The 25669-nt window shown below is 42.0% G+C and overlaps 1 protein-coding gene and 1 long non-coding RNA gene across 2 annotated transcripts in view; one reads left to right on the top strand and one right to left on the bottom strand.

The window, feature by feature from the left end:
* Window positions 1–19466, bottom strand: part of neurl1aa (neuralized E3 ubiquitin protein ligase 1Aa) — a 68444-nt gene extending 48978 nt beyond the window's left edge. The window contains exon 1 of the mRNA XM_086297086.1: window positions 19144–19466. Within this exon, the coding sequence (XP_086153212.1) occupies window positions 19144–19225 (82 nt within the window). The 5' untranslated portion in view covers window positions 19226–19466. The remainder of the gene's footprint in view (window positions 1–19143) is intronic.
* Window positions 18312–24807, top strand: LOC147328601 (uncharacterized). The gene is made up of 3 exons (XR_015129973.1): window positions 18312–22491; window positions 22582–22691; window positions 22801–24807. It is a non-coding gene; the product is annotated as an uncharacterized LOC147328601 (long non-coding RNA).
* The last annotated feature ends 862 nt before the right edge of the window (window positions 24808–25669 follow it).

The raw sequence follows: 25669 nt of genomic DNA, 5'->3' as shown, positions 1-25669 counted from the left end.
ACCACCTTTTTTAAACGGTAACCGTAACGGAATACAGTTACTCATATTTTGTATTCTAAATACGTAACGGCGGTACATGTATTCCGTTACTCCCCAACACTGTCCATCCATCCATCCATCAATCATCCATCCATCCATCCATCCATCCATCCATCCATCCATCCATCCATCAATCATCCATCCTTCATCTATCATATATCATCCATCCATCCATCCATCCATCCATCCATCCATCATCCTTCAATCATCCATCCATCCATCCATCCATCCATCCATCCATCCATCCATCAACTATCCAGTGACCTCACGTGGTCACTTGAAAACTGCCGGTTTAGAAGAAACTTTTTGTTATAGGAGTAAATTTTGACTATTCATAACAGGGTTTTTTAAATCATTGTTAAAATCATTAATAGTTTCTTATTTAGTTAAGCATTTAGGTGATGGTGTGTGGCACCCTGCACGCCAACTACAGTACATTTGCACTGGGCACCATTTTAATTCTGACATCTGAAGCAAATGTATTTCTTTTTTTTAATAAAGTGTTCGTGGTGCAACCATCAGCACTAACGTGGCCACAGATCTGATATAGTGGCTGATGATTAACCAGCCCCCATTGCCACATGTCCCAGCACGCTTCACTGTTTAATGGCAGCTGGAGACCAGACCTGACCAAGGTTTCCACGGCAACCACTACTCGAAAGGAATTGCGCATTTCTTACCGGGAATGCATATGTAAGTGCACGGGGACACACACAAACACACCCACAGCCCATTAGCCCAGCTCGACACAGTTTCCATCAACAGTAGCGGTGTGGGGAGACAACAAAACAAAACAGCAGTTTAGTGGTGCGAGCTGTGCACCATAACATCCTGCCAGCAAAACAGAGCTCGCTGCCTCTTTCTAAGTGATTTGTACAGGACTGAAAGGGAATCTGGCAGCAGATGCCAAGAAGCAGAGAGGTCAGCAGAGTGGCTCTCCTGCAGCCGGCATTGTCTGCTGCACAGCACGTGTGTGCAAACAAAACCTCCCATTCAGCGCAGTCTCATATGGGATATCAGCGGAGCCCTTAGAGCGTTCAGGAACAGGATACGATAAAAGAGAGGAGTGGAAACTTCACAGAGCTGTGACACCGTCTAGATCTCTGTGAAAAGACAAAATGAGAAATGCGAAAGCAGACGGGGGGGAAAGGTGAGAGATAGGGGGCATTTGCACAGTCACTGCAGCAAGAGCTGGAATAATGACAGTCTTCCTTTCATAAATTCAACCTTGTTGCAAATCTCTTTCTCTCTATTCTGAGACATGCCCTCAGCAGGTATTCCAGATAACTACACTCTTAGTTATTAACAAAGGTGAAAGTTAGTTTGAGGGCATAGGGTGTCTGCTGTAATGTAGTACTTTTCATCAGAGTTGGAGCAGAAGAAGTGGGGAGGTGATAATTAGATCTGTCACTCTGCTTTAATATCTCTCAGAGCTGCTCGGCCTTGGGCTGGATGGTTGCAGAGAAATGCCTTATTGTCTCAGGTGCCGAGGATCTGAAAATACTTTGCCTGATAACGCTGCCCCAGAATGTGCTGGTGAGGAGTGATGGATTTCAGTGGGGCATTGCTGAAGCTGTCAAAAGAGCTGAATTATTAATAATCCGGTAATTTAATACAATATAACTTGTTTTGTACAGTACTACTTATGGACATCTGACAAATTAAAGGAAAAAGGCTTGACTGCTGGAGTCAGGAAGATCGGTAACGCTGGAACGCTGGAATGCCTCCTTATTCCGTGTTAAAACTGAGTCTTTCAGAACATCTGTGCAGATCGCACGCTTCATATTTGACTTCCTGGACTGAGTGACATAGAGAAAGCTGGAATTTCCCGATGTGAGGGTTGCCCTTTCTCCCAGTAGCCAGATATTCTGCATGAAAGTAAAAAACGGAAAGGCAACATGTGATGCACCAGTCTATCTCATTTCTCTACTAAGGCTAAAGCTCCTCCCCTGAAAAACAAGATGATAAGACTTCATGAGCAATCTCTGTGTTTCCTGCAGCTCGCTCACAGGCAGGAGGACATGTGGTTGTAATTCCTCGCAGAGCAGATCCCCGAGACTTTTAAATTGCAATTCCGATCATGACGGGGTGTTTATTGTTAATTACATTAGATTAATACGGGGCAGCTGCCGCATAAGGAAACATATGAATCCGTTTGCATGGATTTTCGGCGCCATCAATCAGTGCGCCTGCTGGTTTTGTGGTTTCCCAAACCATACCCTTTGTGAATCAGCACAGTGTATCCCTCTTGGCATTCGCTGGCTCATGTCATGTTTGGAAAATTATACTTCCTGACACTGAGACAGATTACGGGGGCTTTCTTTTATCCATTTACGTTGCTCCCGCTTTATCATTCCTCTCATTTGCCACATTTATAACCTGCGTAAGTATGCTCTCTCTAGGCTTTTCTCCTGCTCTTTAGATCCTCCAGCAGCTGGGCTGAGCAGAAATCAGATCAAAAGAAGACAGAGTTGTTGAAAGTGTTGTGACCGTCCCACAGAGCAGACACAGCTCTGAGGGAAAATCACCTCAATCACTGCTTTATATGTACTCACTAAAACGATAGCCTTTTAATTAGACACTGGAGAGGCCACCAAAGATATTACCTGGGGCTAATCTGTTCCTCTTCTCATGTGGGACCATAACAGAGATAAGCAGATTGAGCTCCTTTTTTTAAGGCCATGTTTTCTTCTTGTTCCCACAGCTCAGACCTGAGTATCACTTTCTTTCCAGGAAGAAAGAAAAACGCATGAAGATATCTCGCTTTGCCTGAGCCTGGATGGAAAGAGGAGTCACAGGATCAAGGCAAGATTTGGAAGCTTGAGGGTAGAGAAGAATCTCAAAGTCAAAAACGAAAGTGGATGTGCTACAGTGAGTCTGAGGAAAACATGCTCAGGTTTCAAATATGACCTGTGGAGGATTCACAGGGAGTGGGAAAGAAGATTTAATTAACAGCACATGAAAAACAATCCTTTTTAGAAAGTAAGCAATGCTGAAAACATACATGCTGAAGATGAGAGGGAGATTTGGAGGTTATAGCTATGCACTGATAATTTAGTCATATTAAAATGTGCTTGGGTGGGTTTCTGAACACAGCTGCAGTATATATGTAGCAGCAGTGTGAGCGATAATAAGCTGCAAATCATAGCTGTGATTATTTGTGAACTTATTAAAAATATGCATAAAGCTACAATTTGTTTCAAGGAGTTCCTGTTTTAATAAAAGCATTGCTCAACTTCTCCTTTTATAATTCTGAGTATGCACAGTGTTGACAGCCTCACCAGAACAATCAAGCCAAGAGCTAGCATCGATGCTGACATGCTAATTTGTTAGCATATTGCAGCTGCCGCCTGTGTGAGCACCACAGGTTTACAACAAGATTCAATAATGACAGCATTTAAAAAAATACTTAATAATTCACAGTATTAATATTAATAACAATTATGATTACAATCACTGAGCAGGTATAACATTATGACGGATTCTCACTGAATTTTGTTTGAGCTCATATTATTGCTAGTAATAACACTAATAGTATTGCTGTAAAAATGATTTGAAACAAATGTAAAGTAAGATTATTTAAAACAAATGAGACCAATTTACAGGCTGTTAATGTTGCGAGCAAACGATACCAGCGCGCACTCTGTGTTTGGACCTGTGGTAATGAAACGAGATGCTACGGCCAATGAATACACAGAATTTACAGAGAACAAACTAAAACATGGACCGAGCCCAGCCTGGGTACTGAGTCAGCGCTTGAGTTCTCAGAACTGAATTTATGATCTGATATTCCTCTAGACGTTAAATTTGAGCAGCTGGAAGTCTTTAGCCCGGCGACAAAACCAATAATTATAGAAAATTTCTGCAATAACAAAAATGAAAGCCAGAATTCTTTTAAAGATTCTTCACTGTGTGGTTTTTAATATTAACAATTTCATGAGTCATTCAACTGCATTACAATAAAGATAAATGAGTAAAGAAACCCTGCAGGCTGGTTAAGAACTTTACTGCGGCTTTCTCTTTGCTATTATACAAATTTTCCCAGAACAGCTGGGTCATGAGCGCCTTTCTGTTTCCCTGTTGTCACAGTACAAGCAAGACGAGTATGCAAGGCAAAAAAGCAAAAGCAAAACTCTCTGCATAATACTGGAAATAAACCAGAATACTTTATTTTTTTTATCATTTAGATAAATCGAGCTTCAGTAACAGCTGCAAACCAGAGGTATTATTACGGCATTTAGTTTTAAAGCTGAAGCTCCAAACATACACCCGAGTCATTAAAAACACAATCTGGGGGCCTGTTTCTTCTGAAGGGGCCACGCACCGGGCCAGCCCTCGCCGGTGAGGTCTGAGCGTGACTTAAATTACATGCCAGTCCTAATCAAAGAGCATCTCTGTGATTACAAACAAGGAAGAAGAAGAGACATTTATTTAAAAATTATTATTATTATCATTACACAACCAAATAACCAGTTACATGATTCTACCTGTGAATTATCTTTAGTCACAGAAAACAATAAAAGGTGGAAATGAAAAACCACTGCAATGTTCAGCATGCAGATCAGTTCAGCTTATTTTGATTTACACCAAATCAAGCAACAGTCACCTGGAGGGGCTTTTAGTGTAACATACGATGCAGACGACTGCAAAGAGCCAGGCAATGGTAGGAAGGCGTAGGTGTCACGACCCAAGTGCAGGACTGAAAACTCACATAGACAGAACTCAACCAGGAACTCATGAACTAGGCTGAAACACAGGACGATGGAACACACGGGGACAAAGACAATATATGCACACGGGTGACAGGAGACAGGGGAAGCAAAAGTGAACAAAACACACACGGGATGAAGGGCTATCAAAGTGAAACAGACAGAGAAACACCAGGAAGCAGAAAATACACAACCTAACAACTAACATAGTCAAAGAGCTAAACTAAGAACTAAAGGCAAGACTACAAGCAAACAATATAGGATAGAAAGACTTATCCAAACTAGAGAAACCCTGGCCCCAAACCAAGGCACCATGACAAGGAAGGAACTCTCTTTTAACAGGAAGAAACTTTCGCAGAAGCCGACTCGGGAAGGGACAGCCTCGGGGTGATGGGAGAGAGAGGAGTGCAAGGAGAGCACAGGGAGACAAGACGAAATTCAGACTATGAAGCTGAGAAGATACAATTTAATGTCATGCAGCAGTGAAGCAGTGAAAAGAGGTGAGCAGAGAAGAAGAAGTCCCAGAGGAGCCTGAGCTTTTAGCAGCATAACTAAAGGATGCTTCAGGGTCACCTGATCCAACCCTGATGATAAGCTCTGTCAAAGGAAAGTTTGAATCTTAAAAAAAGTTTCTGTGTCCTGAATCCAACGATTTCCTTCTCTAAGACAAAAACAAGCCAGAGAATTAACACATTTTGATTCAAGCCATCTTGAAAATGTGCAGCAGAGACATAAAGTTCCTGCTTAATATTAACAGAAGGAGGCCGTGTGGAGAACAAAGACACTGCACATTTGTAGCAGGAAAAAAACTGTTTCTTTAAAGTGATAATAGAAAAATTAATGAAATGGACTTCTTCCTGATATTCAACAACTGATTAATGTAATCACCATTCAGCAGGTAATTACACACAACATGTGAAAGAGCAGTTAATGAAATACAGACACATTTCATTAAGTCTGAAATCAGAGAAACTCTGAAAACCAGGAAGAACTTTGCTGTTGTTGTTGTCTCATTAAGACAAAGTGTTGATACACCAGTACAAATCCCTGAGCGATGCACTTGGTTTTTGGCTGTTCCAGCAGTCTTATGGTATTTATTTATTTATTGCTTTCCTGCAGCTCGTCCTTACAGGAAACCAAGCTGCACATTGGACCCACGGGGAAGCTGTTGGTCAGGACTGAATATGAGCGGAGACACGTACAGAGAGATGCTGTGTGAGAGGAACTGCAGGCATCATGTCCTCAGGTGGGAAACAGTTATGTCCCCAGCTTCAGACTTACAGACAAGAATGACTATGAATCAATCTGCAGCTTAATATGTTAACATTAAAATATCAGACATATTGGCATGCAGAGCATTTTAGGATATTTCAGCTCATTGTTTTGGATTTATAAATAAATAAATTTCTTGCAGATACAGCAAAACAAAAAACGGAGCAGACAGAGACAAAGACACACATCAGGAGAACATGAACATCAGGAACACAAGAAAAAGGCAAGTGCATCAAACAAATGACCAAAACAAATAAAAATCCTTGAGGAGAGCAAATCCAGTATTTGTGTGCTGCAGTTTTTGGTTGTAAAAGCTGAAGTAAATGTTGATTTTGTACCGTCAGACATGCAAATAAGGAAACGGTCAGAAAAATATTTCCTATGTGAAAGTATGCAGAGCTTTTAAAAAGTACTATATTTAAAAACTGCTAAATACATGCACTTGGCCGTGCGGGCAGAGGAAGAGGAGGTGGTAGTGCGAGTGTTTGTGAGTCTTTTTGTGCACATCCCTGTCAGAGGCAGGACGTGATGGGTCCTTTATAGTGAGGAAACGTGAGGCGACTGAGTCCTGCAGGGAGGCCGGAGAGCAGCCGACGATCGCCTGAGCCGTGCCGATGACCTGCTGCCTCCTCCTCTCTGCTTCAGTGCAGCTCCTGCACCAAACCGTGATACGATGTGTCAGCACGCTCTCTGTGGAGGAGCGGTAAAAGGTCACCTGCAGCTTTTGACCCAGGTTATTCTCCCAGGAAGTGAAGCTGCTACTACGCCTGCTTGGTGACCACTGAGGTGTTTGCAGTCCAGGATTGGTCACGAGAGGTGAAAGTGCTCAGGAGTCTGCAGGCTGGGACCCTCTGCACACGGTCACTGTTGATGTAGAGGGGGGCAGGTCTGTGCTGATCCTCCTGAGGTCAGTCTCAGGTTGATTACTGAACTATAAGCTGACTATTTCAGGATCTCAACTCATGAATCAAATGCAGTGTAACACACACACACACACTGGCCAAGTGAACTGACCACCCATCAGGTTGCAGCTGTAATGTATGTGACAGGACGTGGATTATGACATCAGCACTGAGTTGGCTCTTAATCACCCTGGGACTAAAAGAGGAACTATGAGGAGACCGCCCTTCAGAGCATGGGAAAAAGTCCCAGTGCTGCTGCTGGACTTCACTGAAAAGCCCCCAACTTTTGCTTTTTTTAGATGACACGGGGGATTTTGGTGCTTCTGAATGTGCAGGTGGTTACTTCCTCCCTTTCTCTCTGAGTCACACACAACCACCCGTGCACAATCTCTCCCACTCACCCACTCTTATCCTATCATTCCACTATAAAGCTGTGGTAAATGTCCCACGGCCACACTACTGGTGACAGATGGTAAAGGCGGGATGAAAACTCCCCAAATAAATATGTAATCCCTCCCTCACATGGGCCGCAGCACAACACGCAGATTATTCCATCAGATACACTAGAGCAGCTCTGCAGAGCAGCAGGCCGTGGGGAGATCCCTCTTTGTGCACGCATATAAAATGATTGGAACGCAGCATCTGTGTGTGTGTGTTTTAATAGCAGCGCACGCCGTTAAAGAGGCGATGAACGGCAAATGAAGTCGCGTGCGCCACTTCAGACTTGAATGAAATGTATTCACATATGAGTACTTACTTATATCGCCACCATCAGTGGAATAAAGTGCTCCCATCTCGCCATTCGCACAGCAATAACATTAAAGATGTAGTCATTTCAGTTATTTACAGTAGATTTAGAGACGTCCTTTTGGCACCGAAAGCAAGAAAGCACCTGAATTTTCCCACGTGAATTACAAGCGGGATACAATTACGTTTATAGTCACATGGCTTGTAACTATTGTCCAGGCACAAAATATGAGTCGTCTCCATAAATACAGGAACATTGCCTGCTTTTACACACACCAGCAGATGCGTTTTAATGGCATCGTTCTGTGATATGGGAACAAACAGTCCACTGTGCGTGTTCAGCAACTCCACAGAGTTTATAAAAGGGGAAGCTGAGTAAAAGCCACAAATATGTTACAATTATTATATGAATATATGAGGTTTGAAGCGTGTTTATCAATAAACATGGTTTATGTCTAACATTTTGGAAAAAGTTGCTTTCAAGCACCTTCACGCCTTTTTAGACCCACGTCTGTGAGGTTTTCCAGTCTGGTTTTAAATCTCGTCACTGTGCTGAGACGGCACTTTTAAGAGTTTCTAATGATCTTCTTTAACCGTCGACTCAGGTTGTTCGGTTGTTTTAGTCCTTTTAGATTTGACTGCAGCCTTTGACACAGTTGATCATAAAATACTTTTATTGAGACTTGAACACATTGTTGGTCTTAAAGGCTCAGTTTTATCATGGTTTAAATCATATTTATCAGAGAGGTCTTTCTCTGTAGCTAATGAGAAATACTCTTCCTGTTGTGGTGTTCCACAGGGGGCTGTTTTGGGTCCAACTCTGTTCTCCTTAAACATGCTGCCTTTGGGATCTATTTTCAGGGAATACAACATCCCCTTTCATTGTTATGCTGATGACATCCAAATTTACTTCCCCTTGAAACTGGATCTCCCTGTCTCACTGCAGCCTCTGTTTGACTGTCTACACGATGTTAAAGGCTGTTAACACTGAATATTCTCACCATAACAAAGTTATTATTTTTGGAAGTCATGCCCCTAACTTTGAATAAGTTATTACCTCCCTGTGTGCTTTTGTGTGCTATAGAAATAAATTTGATATTGACTGATAAATGGTTATTTTTCTAAATGCAGGTAGTAAGCTGAAGTTTAAACACCTACGAATAAAAAAAGACCCAACAGAAAGCACACAAATGTAGTTTTCACATTTTTTATGTGTAAAAAGAAGAAATCAAATTGTCCTGGGCATTTTTCCTTTTCCAAAGATTTCTAGAGCGCGTTACCAGAACAGCCGTTCATCACAAGCTGAACTTTGTCATCATGTTATCTGGATGAAGTTTTAATGGTACAGACTAATCACATTTATGCTAACAGGACTTTGATGCTAAGTTAAAGTGCACTAAGTCGTATCAACGGCTTCTCAGAAAAACGACGAGGTCGTTTCAGTTAAACATGTCGTGATCCGGCACCAGATCCTTTTCTCATGTGAACAAATACCTCAAGGTAATTGTATCTTAATTGCATACACACTATAAAAAGTGGCTGCAAACATTGAGTCAGATGTTATTTTTACGGAATTGCACTCATTTTTCTTATTACAGTGATCAGACTGTAGATGCATATTGGTGTTTCCCTGCATGCTACAATGTGTGAAATGAATTTTAAATGAGATGTTGTTCGCCCGTTTTAATTTGAAAATAATCACTTTCCTGTCACAATGTTCTCACTGCTAGCATGCAAGAAAAAGCAAAGCATCACTTCACATGCTGATTGACTTGGCATTTTGCTGGCATTTACTTCCACATTTATGACTTCCATCCCAACTTCTTCTTCTTCTTCTTTTAAATTGTGCAATCAAAACTATTTGTGTAGCTGATATGCTTCTTTTTGATCCATGGCCATGGAGGAAAGTAATTTGGAATTGGCTTGGTGGTCTCGGAGAGGAGTGTTGGCCTAATGTGGCTCCACACTGCAGAGCCTCATCACAGAATTAATTTGTGTTCTGTTTCAATGACAATATTTGATCCAACACACCATTATCAGTGATGCATGAGAATGCACAATTATCCTAAAATGTTATTTTTATTGCAAAAACCACTTAATTATATTGTAGGATAAAGCCCCTGCAATAATAGAGTCTTTACCTTTTATTTTATTGGCCATTTACTTTTGTTTCCATCTGATTCTTGTTTGTTTCATTAAAAGCTTAATCCTTCCTTTTTCATTTTTTTCTTGGTCATGCTCACAGCTGTCGATCATGTTGTACCAAAGCTGCAGCCATGTGTCAAGAGCCAAAACATGCAGTTCCTCTAATGGCCTCTTGGGGCTGGCTTCACACCTAAGGCCCCATAGATTCCCATGTTAACTGATACAAGGATGATCATACTGCTAAGGGTAAAGTATAAAAGAGAGATTTTTGTGAGAGTTTGTTTGAAAGGATTAACAGACTTTGGATTGTGAAGTGTGAACTTGGCATTCGGTGAGCTGAGTAAGGAGTTTAACGTGGAAGTGTCGGCGAACAGTCTGGTAGTAATATGCTACGTGGTGGAGAGAGATGTTGATGAGGATGGATGCAAAAACACAGATCTGATTGAGGAAGAGGGGGAAGGAAATGAAAGGCAGCAGATGGTGAAAGGAGGTCTTAGGCCTGGTGAGAGGAGGAGGACAGAGGCTCACATGGAAGACTGTGAGGGTGAGGTAACGAGGTCTACGATGAATTCCCTTCACGTGGTGGTGATATTTGAGAGTGATGGTGGAATAAAGAAAACGACTCACAACACAAGCATGCTAGTGTGTTAGTGGATGGAAACCTGCTGATTGGGTGTAACACAGATACCCAGGTGGAAAAGGCAGGAAATATTACAAGTGTGTAAAAAGACAAAATCTGAAGAGCTGTGAAAGCTAGAGTACAGAGACCCAGTGGCAGTAAAGGGGTGATTACAGGAGTGCCCGTTAGCATTAGCATGATGGAGCTGGTTGAAAACCAGAGGCTGTGAAAACTGGCAAGGGTGCAAAAGGAATAACAAAAAGGCCCAAGAAAGAAATATACAGAAACAGTGCTGAGGGAGAAAACTCCAAAATAACCTTTTTGAGAGATTTAAAAGGTTCATTGTGACGAAATCTGTTCACCACAAAGGTGCTTTAGTTGCAGGGCATTTGTGCACACTGCTAGCTCGTGAAAGGCAAGAGAATATGAACAAGATGTGCTGGATGACACGAACACAAACCCAAATCCTGTAACTCTGGAGGTCAGCACAATGTTGGCTGCCAGGATTCAGTGCAGCAAGGCTGTGCTGAGGTTGTCTGGATGGCTGGACAGGAGAAAGGGGTGTGGGGAAGGACAAACAACTGCAACTGCAAGTGCCATGAAAGCTGCTTTAAGCTGCTGAAAGAGAAAAGAAGGATAGTGACCTTCATAGCAGGAGACATGAATGCTAATTTCAAGTCCAAGACGGAAAGCATACAAATCCATGACTTCTACCTACCTGACCCTTCTTAGCAGACGGGTGAGGTGAGGGGAATTCAAAGAAGGTGTTAATTGTATTAACAATATTGTTAATCCTACACTGGAACACAACACACTTGATTGTCATTGGTCGGTACTTCAAGTGGTTCATTTAATATGTATGCAGGAGTCACGGCTAACACCCTGTTTAAATTTAATCATGAGTGGGTATGTGGCAATGAGACGGGACAGGGAAGGTGGGGTGGGAGGTGGTTGTGGAAAAGCTGGCTATCATAAACTTCTATGATACATGCAAATCAATAAACTGGTGGAACTAGAAGCAGAACTGTAGAAAGCTGTGTTTTCTGCGGGGACACGATGCACATGAGACCTTATGGGGAAGTGACGAAGCCAACTATGTTAGCCAGGCAGTGGAAGAACCGCTGGACTGGAGTCAGATGGTTTTTATAATTGATGCCAGGAGCACAAAGATAAACATCAATACCATTAAAGAAGCTGCACTGGATCTATTTCACCACATGGACCACTATAGGGACACTTTGACGTGACCAGTGTCCTGTATGTTACAGGACTGACTGGGGAAAATCACAGTGTGATTTATTTCACTCAATGACATTGAATGAGGGACTAAAAAGTAAACATTTACTTGTAGTAAAAAGGACAGATGTAACGTAGGGGTGCTGCTAGGAAAGCACTAGTTTAAACAGTTTATACTCTATTATGGGGACACATCTGATTGGCTATTGTAATGTGTCGTGAAAGAGAGTCAGTGCAGTAAGTGTTGGTTTCATGGAGGAGCTACAACAAAGCAAGAAGAAAGGTGGCACATGAAAGTTAGTGCTGGAAGACACAAGTCTTAATAAAGCACTCATGTGTGGGAGAAAATTATTATTTAGGCTTCTGAGAACGGATTCGTTTGAAATGCAGTAGTAACAGGAGGAGGACAAGGCCTAAAATTAGCAGTGCTGTGCATGAGCTGTAGCAGCTCCCTGCTAATTCACTTTGCTAACCCTCTTGGATCACTTTGGTTTGCAGTGTTGGCCCATTTTAGAGCGCTCTGAGCTGCAGACTGTCAAAGTCTGTGCTATCCAAATCTGTTGCTTTAGTAGACAGGTGTCTGTGTGATGCACACATTCAGTTTATGAATGCTAACCAACCTGATGGATTACAGAAACCATAATCAAAGTCATGGTGGTTCTGTCCATCTTTTATACACAGTCTCTGGGCTGTTAGTGCTGAAGATGCTAATCAAAGATCTACTTTGGTTTGTTACATCGCTCACTCTCTCTGCTTCTTTTCTTACACTGATGGAAAATCGTGATTATCTTTAACAACAGCATTCCACATCTAAGTCTAAGAAATACATTTGGCTACCCAGCTAGTGCTGACTATTATTATAGTAAACATCGTCGCAGTGACTTCTTGGTTTGGTTTTTGTCAGAACTCTGCTGAAGGTGCCGCTCTCCTCCTGATCAGGCCACAATATGAAATGAAATCCGTTTATATTTCCCTCTAATCAGAACTGCATGTATAAGAATTAATAGCTCCTCAGACATAACTGGGTAGCTCGGCGTTTATTTATGCTGTTCTGAAAGCTTTCGACTGCATCTCTGATGCATCAGAATTAAATCTCAGCAGCTCTGCATCAGTTTTAAACAAAACAGACGAGCTCTTCACTGAGTGAGCTGCGCTCGCCCACAGTCTGGTCCGGCTGCAGGATCTTTTGTGCTTGGAAAGGGTTAACTAACACTAAAGTATGAATCACTGACCTAAATTTAACATACTGTTTCCTGCATCAGAAAAACACACTATTCTGAACGCTACATGATTTAACAGGCTCTCAGAGAACACACTGTACATGTACACGAGCACAGATGAAGCAGGCTTAATTATTCCATTTGGAGTCTGCGGAGCTCGGCGAGCTGCTCTTCTCCACCGTAAAGATCCATTAAAACATAAATCTGTTACTGTGCTCACAAGCAGGAAGTATTCCCATCATAACAGGGGACAAAATGATGCATTTGCACGCTTTCGACACATTTCCGGTATCTGTGATTAACAGAGAACTCTGATATTCGGTCCTGTTTGCAAAATAAAGTAACCACAAAGCCATTAGACGAATACATTCATCACAGATTCACTGTGCTAGAAATAAAAAATTGAGCATTTTATCAATTTCACCTCATATTTGTGACACGGGCGCATTTAACATAACAGATTGTTGCATTTTTCAAGAGTAAACCGATGCATCACCATTACCAAATGCATTAATAACTATCTTGAAATAGCTCCTTGTCTTATATAAGTATGACACATGGTCTAACCTGATGAGCTCATCCAGCACAGCAACTGTCTGGGTTGGCTGTCGGTTTTTGTTGTTGTTTTATTTACTAAGTGTGAAAGCTGCATTACAGTGCCCGAGGAGCTCCAGTCCTCCCAGGAGTCAAGCGCCTGTATCACCTCTCCGTAGCGGCGCTTCTTATTTAGGCAGGTGTTAAGGATGTTCAGAAACACTCCAGGCGAGACGCCACGTTGCATAAGAAAGGTCAAACATCACCAAAAAGGCAGCAGAGAGGTCACGGCTGCAAAAAGAAACAGAGAAAACTGTTTCCTGAATATTTCCTTGGCTATATTATTAGTGTCTTCTGACTCCACTCAACTGTGCCCCGTGTGAAATATGGTTCACTAATTTCAAAACTCACACAGGATCATTTCATTTAATGACCACTCCCCAGAGACCAAGTGCACTTAATTCTGATTAGGCTTTGTCCTAAGTTCAGATGACTAACAGTTTCCTATTACACACGAACTCTGGAGCTCATTAATTTCCAATATGTCAAAAAAATACCACCAAACTAGGAGTTACAACATGTTCTACTTCTGTAGCACCTGTAGCACATATCAGCAAACAGAGGGTATTTAGCACAAAGCTAATTATACGTTTTATTTAATCAGGCACTTTCATTTAGACAGTAAAAGGGTTTCTTTTCCCCGGAGAGCCTTCAGACCACAAAGCATTCCTTTTCAGAAAATCAAGCCCACAATCAGGCACAAAACAACTAAAGCCAGAGAATAGCAAGAGAAAAACCCAGAGCAGTTATAAAAGCCATAAAAACATCACATGATGATGCTTTATGGTCTCCAGTGGGTATGAAAGATTCCAGCTGGAGGGCAGTTTGCTGCTCGTTCTATTTCAAAACAGGCCTGCCAACATTATGGAGGATAACTGTTAACAAGTTAGTGGATCATCTGCTTTGGTTACTCGGTTATTGATCTTGTGCTGCAAAAAAAACCAGAATTTGACCTTCAGGTGCCGTGACCTACGTGCAAAAGTAGTATCTTAGTTAAATTTCTGTGTAGTTTTTGCTGTTTTACTATGTTAACACTAATGTATGACTCAAGTAGCTCAATTCTTGATTCTTGACACACATGTTGTTGCTAAAATAAATATTGCTCAAAAGACTTCAGGTAAAACAGTCTTCCTGGTCTGGTAACCATCATGGAGTTCCACAGAAACACTCTAACTGAACTGATGCTGATCAGGCATAACATTAAAACCACCTGACCCCTTTCATGGCCCAAACAACCTTAACCCATCGAGCCACGGGCTCCACTAGATCCCTGAATAAGTTTCCACTCCTGACCAGGCAGAGATGCTGAGGATGCAATGTGTCGCATGCTGCACAGATAAAAATTATACAACAGCCCAGACTTCAGTTTAGGTTTGAGATAAACACAACGTCCGCTATCAGCAGTACACGCTATAAAAACAGAAAAGTACTATGTGAACCAGTCATCTGTGTGTTTGTGTTGGTCAGTGTGTGTGTGAGGTAACAACATGCCCTTGTGGTGCCCTCGCAGTAATATCATGTGGTGGAAACTAAATCAGCCTGTGCTAATGAAAAAGTGATGATGTACAGCTCAGACTGTTTAGCTCCTCCCTCCTGTCTCTACATGGGCCGTGTCACAACCCAGTAAACACGACAGCCAATAAAACTCTGTCTGCAAACGCATTTTGTGTCCCGTTATTGTTGCCCCAAAGTTCTAAGTGAAAAGCACCTGCAGCACTCTGAACTTTCTGCAGAAGCCAAAGAAGAAAAATCTATAAAGAGGACACATTTCATCACGCTGAGCTTACAAACTGCTCATCTGTGTGCACAAGAGAAGGATACCTTTTTGTGACTTTGTGCATAAAAATGTGAAACCTAAAGTTTAGCACCTCTGGCCTGCTCCCAGTCCTTCAAAGTGTCGTTGTGACTACTTGTTTCTGTAGTTCTGTGATTTCGCCTTGGACCTCCAACTTCCTGAGGGTGTAAACATCAACTTCTTTGTCAAACTCTGATGTAGAGGATCATCACTGATATGAGAGACTGGTTTTTATAAAGCGTTTCTACTCTACTCGAGCACTTATAGTGGTTTATACAGGCCTCATTCACTTTTTTCTGTGCTTATGGGCTTTCTATCTAATATTCACACTCTATTGATGCACGGGAGAGCAAGTTGGGGTTAGGCTGTTGCCCAATGCTAGGGCAACCTGCCTTACCTCTTCAGCTACAGCCACCCAAAAGCATACGAAGCCCTACGATGAGGAATCATCATTTTGGTGTTTTGAAACTGGATGTGAGAGGTGGGGGGAGATGTGACTGTGAAGCTGCACGCTCATTTGTCAGTTTGCATACCTTAGAGTTATCAAAGTCAACATTATGTCTTATTTAATATTAGCAAATGCTGCAGTATCTTGTTTGCACACGCAGTGCAAAGTATAACTTTGTCACATATATCTTAGCTGTGTTTGGTCTCTGGGCTCTGTACATCTTACTGTGTAGCTGCCATTTAATAACACTGAAAGTGGATGATTTGCTCTGCTGCCTTCTTTCACTGATAACGAGTCCTTACGGAGTAAAAAGGACACAAAATAATTTACTCTTGTGAAAGCAAATTCAGTTAGCTGCACTGGTTGTCACCCCAACCAGTCATCCCGCCCTCCCTGAGCCTGGTTCTGCTGGAGCTTTCTTCCTGTTAAAAGGGAGTTTTTCCTTCTCACTGTCACCAAAGTGCTGCTCATAGGGGGTCATTTGGGTTTTTCTCTGTATGTATAATTGTAGGGTCTACCTTACAATATAAAGGACCTTGAGGCGACTGTTCCTGTGGTTTGGCGCTGTGTAAATAACACTGAATTGAAAGTTTGTGTGTATTAGACACTGTTGACTTCACCGGGCATGACGTTCTGAGTGATGTGGAGTTTGGCTCTAAAAAAAGATGAGAAAGAGAGAAAGGGTTGGAACTAAACGGTTGTTTAACTACGAGAAAGAACTCTACGTCTTGTTGTGGCGCATGCGATTTCCCCACGTCTGCTTCTGTCTTTGTGTAGCAGAACTAGATTTCTAGAAAGACGCACACATTATGGCACTGCTTGTCTTCTGCAGCTACATCTGTTTGCAGATTTCTTTGCTGTTTGTGTGCTATGACTGTGAATATGCAGCCATTCCTACTTTCTAACATTATGTTTGTGTCAGGCTGTAAATAGGCCAAAAACCTGCCAAATAATTAAATTTAAACAAGTATTTTGATATGAAGTACTTCTGTAGTACTTTAATTCATTTGACAGAGAAATGGGTCACTGCTCCAAAGCTGAGTCAGCAGTTCTCTGAGAGGTCTCTCTATCAGTTAAAACCAATGATTTTACGTCTCTGCTGAAGAAGCGAGTGTGTGTTTGAGTTGTGCAGGCTGTGGGTAATAGCCAACATAACAGGCTACACACCGTCTCAGCCCCACTCTGATCTGCGAATATCTCTGTTCCACATCCAACTAATCACTGCGCGCCGTCCCAGCAGCAGCCTAATAAACCGGGACGCAGAGCACAAACACATCCTTTCATCACCGAGCGGCTGCCGGTGACGTCGTCTGGTTCTTATCCCAATCAGCCATCAACTCCCGCTGATAACGCACTCTGGAATCCATCACCATGGGAACTATTGCACATGTTATGGGTGGTTGTCAAGGCAACCTGGCTGAATAATTGTCCCTGTTCTTCTCTGATGCGCCGCCTCGCCTCCCCTCGCCTGACTCACTCGTTCCTGTGATGTGAGAATAACCGCTCGGAACGCGTGCTGCGGATAGAGGGAGAACGTGGAAGGGCAAAGTGTGTACTTATGGTGATTATCCTGCAGACAGCTTCATTTTAAACCGCTCCCCCAGGCCCACCACTTCCCCCTCTGTAATCCAGATGTAGCAGCGTGGAGGTGGGCCGTTTTGTAATTTGCATGATTGGACACGTGGGACGCAGTCCAGTGGGCCCTGGAAAAAGGAGGCAGTCTGCAGGGAATATCATTTTGGTTGCACCAAACACAGCTTATTCTTTAGCTTAGTTTATAAGGTCTGTTCTTATAAATACTGTGAATAAAACATGCAAAGCAAACCAGTTACCATACAATATATACCGAAAAATACAATTTTCTCTCTTTACTCAACACAACAAAGGAAACTATAAAGATAACTTGAAAAATAATTACGCTTCTTGTCTGCATGTGACAACATTCAAGCTCCTGAGCCAAATCTGGGCCTTTTAAACGTGTAACCCAGCCCACACATCGCTTCAGCTTCTAGTAAACTTTGTTGAATCTGGTTGAAGCTGTGGTCTGCACACCAACGTGCAGCCCAAACTAAACAGACAGCCGCACCTGCAAGTTAACAAGCTAGCTAACACGGTCTGCAAGCAAAGAAGAACCGCTGACAGTTTCAGCGGAGATGGGACGCTGAGTGGAACACTTTACCAAATCTAAAGAGATGTTTGAATCCAGACACCAGCAGAGACATGGAGCCACTGAGAGAGCAGAGGCTTCAGAAAATCACACGCAACCGTACGACTGCATGTTTACGTACATATTCAGCCTTCACTGCAGAAGGCTTCATACTACAGGTGAGCGTTCTCAAATCTTTAAGTGAACTTTCCTAAAAAATATTACTAACGTGCCATGCAAAAAATATTTTAATTTTAATGTAATGCTGTAAAACCAAATACATGAAACTAGAAAACAGTAGAATTAAAATGCTGCAGCTGAAACTGAATGACAGAGTATTTCATTTTTGTTACTTTAAATACTATAAAATATAATATGTATAACATTTACATAGCTAAAATGACAAGAAATGACACTAACAGAAAAAACATCCTGATGTTTGTGCGGTTTGTTTCACTTCACTACAGGATTGCGCAGTAATAAAAACCCGTACAGGAGATGAAGCCTTTTGTATTTCAGCTTAAATACACTAAATGTTTGCAAACCTTTAGACTGCTGTAAATTATTCACCCTCACGATTTATGACTTCTTTGTCTGCATTTTGGTAACAGTGCTCTCACCTTTGAGAAATTTACAGCAGCCAACGTTTCAGTTCTTTATTTGGTTCCTTTTTCTGTGGTGAGAGCAGCACGAGGGCTGTTCTGTCTCAGACCAGGACACCTCTGTGTGTTTTATTTGGGGAAGTAACCTCTCGATCCATCACTGATAAATTCATCCCGACTTTACTTTTCTTTACCAGATGTTTTTATAATTTCGAGGTGACATCAGAACATGTCCCATTATGTTAAGATCAAACGCGGAACAACTGCTAATATCGGACTTTTGCACGGCTGAGATCCGAACATCCCGAGTGTTTGCTTGGCCTCGTGGTTCACATAGCTACAGCTGTCGTTACAGAAGAAGGGAAAAAGCAAGCACACTGAGGCATCCCTGGCTGGGCAATGTTACAGAAGTATTAAGAATTCCTCGAGCTTCATGTTTTTAGTGCTGACGTGTCTGCCCCCACAAATGTGCACATGCACCTCCCGGCATCAACCAGCACGACCAGACAGCAGGCCCGCCTCCTGCAGCCGGGAGCTGTTCTTCAGCACCACCACTCAGCTGATCCCGGAGCAGCAGGAGAAACTCTGCACGCGTCCCATCAGCTTTACCAACAGTTTCAGTGCAGTGACGTAAACTCGTCAACTATGAAGCGTGTTCAGGTAACTCACCTTTCTGAGAGTTCCGGAGTCTGTGGAAGCCCTGCTGTTGACCTCTGTGCAGCGTCGAGATGCCCGAAACATTATTGCCCATGACAGGAATTCACCGCGGCCGGTTGGACTGATGCTGGCAGCTTGTTGAGCACAGAAGCGATTTTTTATTGTTTAAACGACGTCCTCCGGTCATCACCGGCGACCAAAGCGGAAGAGGCGGCAGGAGCACAGGTGTGTGGAGCCGGCGGGGCAGCGGTGAGGATGATGATGATGATGGTGAGGAGGAGGAGATGATCTGAATCCTGAATGGAGCTTTTGGCTTGTCATCAGCGGCTGAATAATCCTCTTCAGCGAGCTCAAACTCCCCCCCACCCCCACCAGTGCTCAGATCATTTTATGACTTTGTTTTTAATAATAATAAAAAAAGAAAAAGCTGTCATGTAGAGCATTTAAAATGCTATACGCGCTGTGGTTCTCAGTAAAATCGGATTTGCCACGATTCTGTCAGTGTTCTTATATAAAAAGGGGAATTTTGCGCGACGACAAAAGAAAGAAAATGATAGAAAAATAATAAAAGAGCAGGTGTGTGGGCCTAGCTAGAATCTGACAGTCTCCTCTGCTGTCCGTCTAAAATATGGACTAAGTGCAAACCACATGTGCACAGCGAGCGCCTTATTACGGCGCATGGACAGTATCAAGCTGCCCTCTAGTGTAAACCAACAACAAACAGCAAAAAACAAAAGGAGCCAATGACAGCCTGGCTTTGCTTTCCAATCCTCTTCCAGATTTGATCCAAAGCCCCGACAGGAGCTCACGTGTTTTGGCCCCAATCAAACAACCGATCGGTGTCATTAATTATCATTAGAGAAGAATTCAAGGGAGTGTGAGGTCAGAGGGAGTCAGTAATTTCAGTTTGGCTCGGCTGATTAGTGGAAGAACTTCACAGTAAAAAGAAACGCGGAATGATTCATTAGACTGACACCCAGCGCCGCCCTCCGATAAATTATTTGACCTTTACCAATTTTTTGAGACGTGCCTTTTTTTAACTTTTAAAGTTAAAACTGCAAACTGCTTTTATCCACAGAGTTTTTAGTACATATTCATCTGCTTGGGGAACACGCTGCTCCTCAGGTTTTCCATTTTGTACAATATTCCTCTCTTTCAGAGTGCAATCTGACTCCACTGCAGCTTTTTAAAATCAGAATTGAATAACTGTGTAAACCCCTGCGCATTAAAAAAGCCAGTGCAGTTGTCAGTTGCTTGTTAGAGTTTACTGAGTCGTTAGCAGGTCCAGCAAAGAGAAGTTTCTCCTGTAAATGTCTCACATGCTTTAGTTTTAATGACTGCTTCCTTTCCCCAAAAGCAAACATTTCACATTTTTTCACTTTCATGAACCCCCGAAGATTAAATTGCCTGCAGTTCAGCATCCTGGTTAGCCACAGCAGCATTGCTTTAACATTAATGTATCATATTGTATCAGGGGGCATTTTATTTGCAATAAGATAACTCTCTGTTGTCATTGCACAGTCATATCTAGTACAATAGTACATTGAAACTGCCATGTCGGCACCAAGCACAACACAACTTTAAAGTGGCTTTTTTTTTAAAGTGCAAGAAAGGTATTAGCAAAAGAAGGAATGACTTAATAGATAAATAAATAAAATAATAATTGTCCAGGGAGGTCACCAGGTCAGGTCAGCTGTTAGCACTGATATGCTTAAAGTACATTTTGCAGCTCTGTACCTTCACATCACATCCGTTTCATTTATAAAGAGCCAAATCCCCAAAAACATTTGGCTCGAGGCGCCTCATACTGTAAGGTAAAGACCCTCCGATATAAAGATCTTCACTGAAATCTAAACAGGAGTTTGTAGTATTTTTACATGACTGCATTTCTGTTTTTGCTGAAGTCAACGGTGCACTTTTGGACCTCTGAGGCTCCATCGTGTCTGATGGCTCTCAGACTGTCGTGTGAGGGCTGTGTGCATGCAGGAGTGGTAGTAGGAGGACCCAAAGTGCAGACAGTCTTAGACAAAAGGTGAACTTAAACTCAGATTTATTGCTAGATGGCAAACAGAGAACTAGGATAAACTGAAGACAACAAATAACCTGAACTGGCAACCGTACAGCCCACACAGCAAGATGAGCGTAGATCACAACACGGACACAGAGAAACACAGGGCTTAAATACACAGAGTGAGCAATCAGGGAATGGGTAACAGGAGGGAAACACAGCTGGGGCAAATCAGGCCTAACGAGACAAAGGAAGCAAAACCAGACGCATTTACATGAGACAGACTTTCAAAGTAAAACAGGAAACATAACACAGAGACGCGAACTTGACAAGGGGCTACAGCTGACAGGGGAAACAGAGCAACTAGAGAACACAGAGACATAAACCATAAGACAGAACTCTAAGAAACCAAAGATTAGAAATGATAAATAATATAATAAACTCAAAAACCCTGGGTCAACGACCCAGGCATCCTAACACAGACTGCAGGCGTGTGGTTCATGAACTTTCTAAAAGTAGAAAAGGAAACTTTCCTTCTTTACCAAAGTTTACAGTTAGGCCTGACTGCTGCATGATGTTAACGTCTCTTCTGTAGTTTGTTCTGTTTAATATTCACAGTCTTTCTGTTTTCTCTTCTCTTTCCCCTCAACCTCAGCAAATCATATTAGACGTCTCCCCTTCATGAACCCGGTTCTGCCAGAGACTTCTTCCTGTTGAAAAGGCAGCTCTTCCTCCCCACAGTTGCTAAGTGTTTGCCCATCGTGCTTCTCTCACGATGAGACACGTTTTTAACACACATTGATGTAAACATTTTGGTTTTAACAGCCTTAGTTGTTGATTTGTTTTTTTTATTGACTTATTTGTTTTTCTATATTTTACTGCGTCATTGTTGTGCATTACATTTATTTTAGTTGCATTTTACATTGTTAAGCACTTTGTGCAGCATGGACTGTTTGGAAATGTGCTCTATAAATAAATAAACTTGACTTCTCTTTAATATCTCGAGGTTTTTACTCTATAGAGCCTGGAGGTGACAGTTGCTGCAGGCCTAATTGGCGAACGCCTCTGAAGGTGTTTTTACTGGCGGAGCCTGAAACTTGCTAAATAGTTGTCCTTTAAGGGTTTTGTTTGAGAGGAGAGGAAAAGTGCTGTACTTGACCGTACAAGGATGGAGCAGCCACTTGCCTGTACATCGTAATTTCAGTTGTGCGAGGTTTCACTTTCAGGAAGCCTGAGATTTGTGTCTGTGACAGTTTGTGATTCTATGCAGATCCAGTGCCAGTGAATCATTCTCCCTGCATAAGGATAAGACAGCCACAGACGTCCATTCTGTGTGGCCTGAGATGACCTGCGTAAGTGCTTATTGCTCCCTTACTGTTATAACACAGTTTACACAAAGTATTCGTTACTACAGGTGCTTTTGTTGGTCCTGTTGATTACAGGCAAAGAAGAAGAACCACCTGCTGGCGCAACTACCTCGCCCTGAAGCTGAGGAGGAAGTGCAATGCCACCAGCTGCTGCCTCCAAAAAGACCCTGGCACAAGTACAAAAAGTAGCAGCTCATTCTAAATCATGATGGTTGTAATCACTCAGTCATTGTGACACTCCAATACATCTGCTTTTGCAATTACTGGGTTGTAAAAACAGTCTGAATCTTACAGAACTGGACTGCACCACTCAGCTGAGGAAGACGATGATCATGGCGAGCAACATCAAAGCACCAGCTGACCGTCCTGTCACGCGTTAACGCTACCGTCCACACTGTGTGTCGCTGTGGATCAGCTGTTTATCTACTAACTGGAAGGACAATGTTGTGGATGAATGTAAAAAGAACCACGTTCAGCTCAACAAGAATCAATCAAACAAGACTTTTTGGTGACCTTCAGAAGATTCACATCCACCAGAGTGGAAACCAAACAGGGATTTAAACACCGGGCAGTAAAACTGCTACAGGACGAAAAACTCTGCTTGAAGATCCACGGTCAGCTCAGCCGAAGCTCTGGGTCTGTATGAGTGTGACACCATGCTGTGGATATTTTATGAGCCTGTGCCATTTTCTGTGCTGTGGTCTGATAGGGCAGCTCATTCAGCAGCAGTGAGGAATCACAGACGTCAGACTCCAGCAGCCCTACGTCCTTGAGTTGGATAAGCAGTTAGGAAAATGGATGAATCGCTTAATTTTTAAGTTGACTAAATACTAAAAAACAGCTTCTGATTTCAGTTTAAATATTGCTTTAAGCTCGATGTTGTTCCTGTTAAACAGTTCTACCATTTCCTGTAAAGAGGAAAGCTTGGCGGAAGAAAGATGGTGTGGACGAAAGACTGGATGGTTTCATGATGGTTCGACTTTCACACAGGAATTTGTCCACTGGTGGTTTCAGACTTAATTTTGGCCTAATTTTGCTTTGGGAATGAAACTTGAAGCGAGGATCAGGGGTTGGATTTCAGAAGGAAAAGTTTGATTTCTGACTGGATGAGAGAACAGAGAACACGCTGATGTGTTTCTGATGGTCTGTTTGAAGTTCGTCTAATCACCCACTGGACTAACAAATATGCTAAAAGGTCTCCCAGCAGGTTCAAATGTGGCGCTAACAGATGCTGACCGAGCACGTTGGCACTGAGACCACCCTGTTAGCACTGACTCTAGCTAAGGTTAGCGTCACACTTGAGAACCTTTACAAAAAGGCAATAAAGTGGCACCAGACGACAAAAGAGATGTTTGCACGTCTAGTTCTTACTTCTAAGATTTTTTAAATAAAGTCTGTGTTTAACAAAAGCTTTTGATCATCTGTAATAGTAGATGAAAATTTGACATGGAAATCACATATTGAGTATATTAGAAAGAAGATGGTTAAAAACATTTATATTTTGGGAAATGTAAGAGATTTATTAGACTATAAAGCAATGCGCATTTTATATTTTTCATTGTTTTTCTCATATTTTAGTTACTGTGTTGAAGTCTGGGGGAATACATATGAGAATACTATAAAACCTCTAAACTTATTACAGAAGAAAGTGATACCAATGATTTATAATGTTAAATATAGAGAACATACAAATAAATTATTTATAAAATCAAAATTATTAAAATTAGGAGATTTAGTGAAACTACGCACACTATTAATTATGTTTAAGGCTAAAAATAATATTTTGCCCTTTAAGTTACAAAGAGTATTTTATTGTGTTCAGGGGGAGAAGATAGCAGAAGGAAATTTTATTTTAAGCATCAGTTAGCTAGGACTACACAGAGATTAATGAGTCCAACGGTTAGGAGTATACGACTGTGGAAGTCTCTTCATTATAATTTAAAGAATTGTATAAATTTACATTGTTTTAAAAAGTGTTACATGCTTAAAACGATAACTCGATATGAAGAATGTGAATGAAATTGGAGTTCATTGAAAATGGATCCATTATAATTTTTTGTTTTATTTGTTTTTTAATTGTATTTTCTCCTTGTTACTATGTGGAGTGGTATATTCTGATTGTAAATTTGTTGTTTGGTTTGGGTTAGGACCGGAGAGAAATGTTAATGTTAGTTTGTTCCCTGATTTTTGGTGCCCACTTGTAATATAAGTTGGATTGTAGATAGGGGGCGGGGTTTAATGAGAACATTTTCTTCTTCCTGCTCCTTTTCACACATGGTTGTAGTGCTTTTTGATAGAAAGTGTGGTTGGTTTGTTTGAACTGTTGTACCAAGTGTGAAATAAATAAATAAATAAATGAAATGATGTTTCTATAATCCACGATGTTAATGCTCTACTTCAGCTGCAGTTTCACGTTATTGAGGCTGAGATTGAATGAATTTGCACTGCTGCATGTTTGGACTCGTGACGCAACAGAGCCAGACGTCACACCTGGTTTAGTCACCGTCCCCTCACCTTTATCAAGCGTTGCCTATGCTTCACATCCAGGATGGCTCTGTGTGTTCTTAAATGCCGCTAATGTTGCTTAGTCGCTCATTTTTGACACCCAGAACCAGCTGACATCGACTTGAGTCGCATCCCTTGAGGCAAGAGTTCCCCTTTATTCAAAAGTCAGAAAACCTAAAGAGCGAGGTGAGAATAAGAGTGACGCTGTGCATTTTCACAGACTCTGCAAGTTTGTGGAGGAAAAAGCTTCAAAGCTTTCGTCTCTGGGCCTTTTATCATCACTGCGCACTGGCAGAAGCCTGACTTCACAACTACATGTTAGATACAGTGAATCAGACACGCAGTCACATTTTCTGCTCATATTTTCACCTCTAGCTACAAAACCCTTTTACCTGACTTTCATTGTGTTTTTCGAGGAAGGAGATAAAAGAAAGGGGCCACGGGGCTTTCTGCAAAACAAAAGCCGAAAATCAATACGGGAAATGTTGCTTTGGACATGACTAACTTCTGAACGCCGGCACAAATAAACCGAACTTTGCTTTAGAGAAATTGCCGTCAGGTAAAGAGTCCCAGCAGGATGGTGCTGTACCGGCCATCACAGCATACATAACAGACAGCTGACGTGAAGCACGCTGGCTTTTCATCTTTTCCCGTTCTA

This window comes from Aulonocara sp. 'chitande type north' Nkhata Bay, linkage group LG6, assembly GCF_057382095.1.
Source record: "Aulonocara sp. 'chitande type north' Nkhata Bay isolate Kocher_YH1m ecotype deep benthic linkage group LG6, A_spYH_male_GT1.1, whole genome shotgun sequence".
Lineage (NCBI taxonomy): Eukaryota > Metazoa > Chordata > Actinopteri > Cichliformes > Cichlidae > Aulonocara > Aulonocara sp. 'chitande type north' Nkhata Bay.
This window is presented reverse-complemented; position numbering and strand designations above follow the sequence as displayed.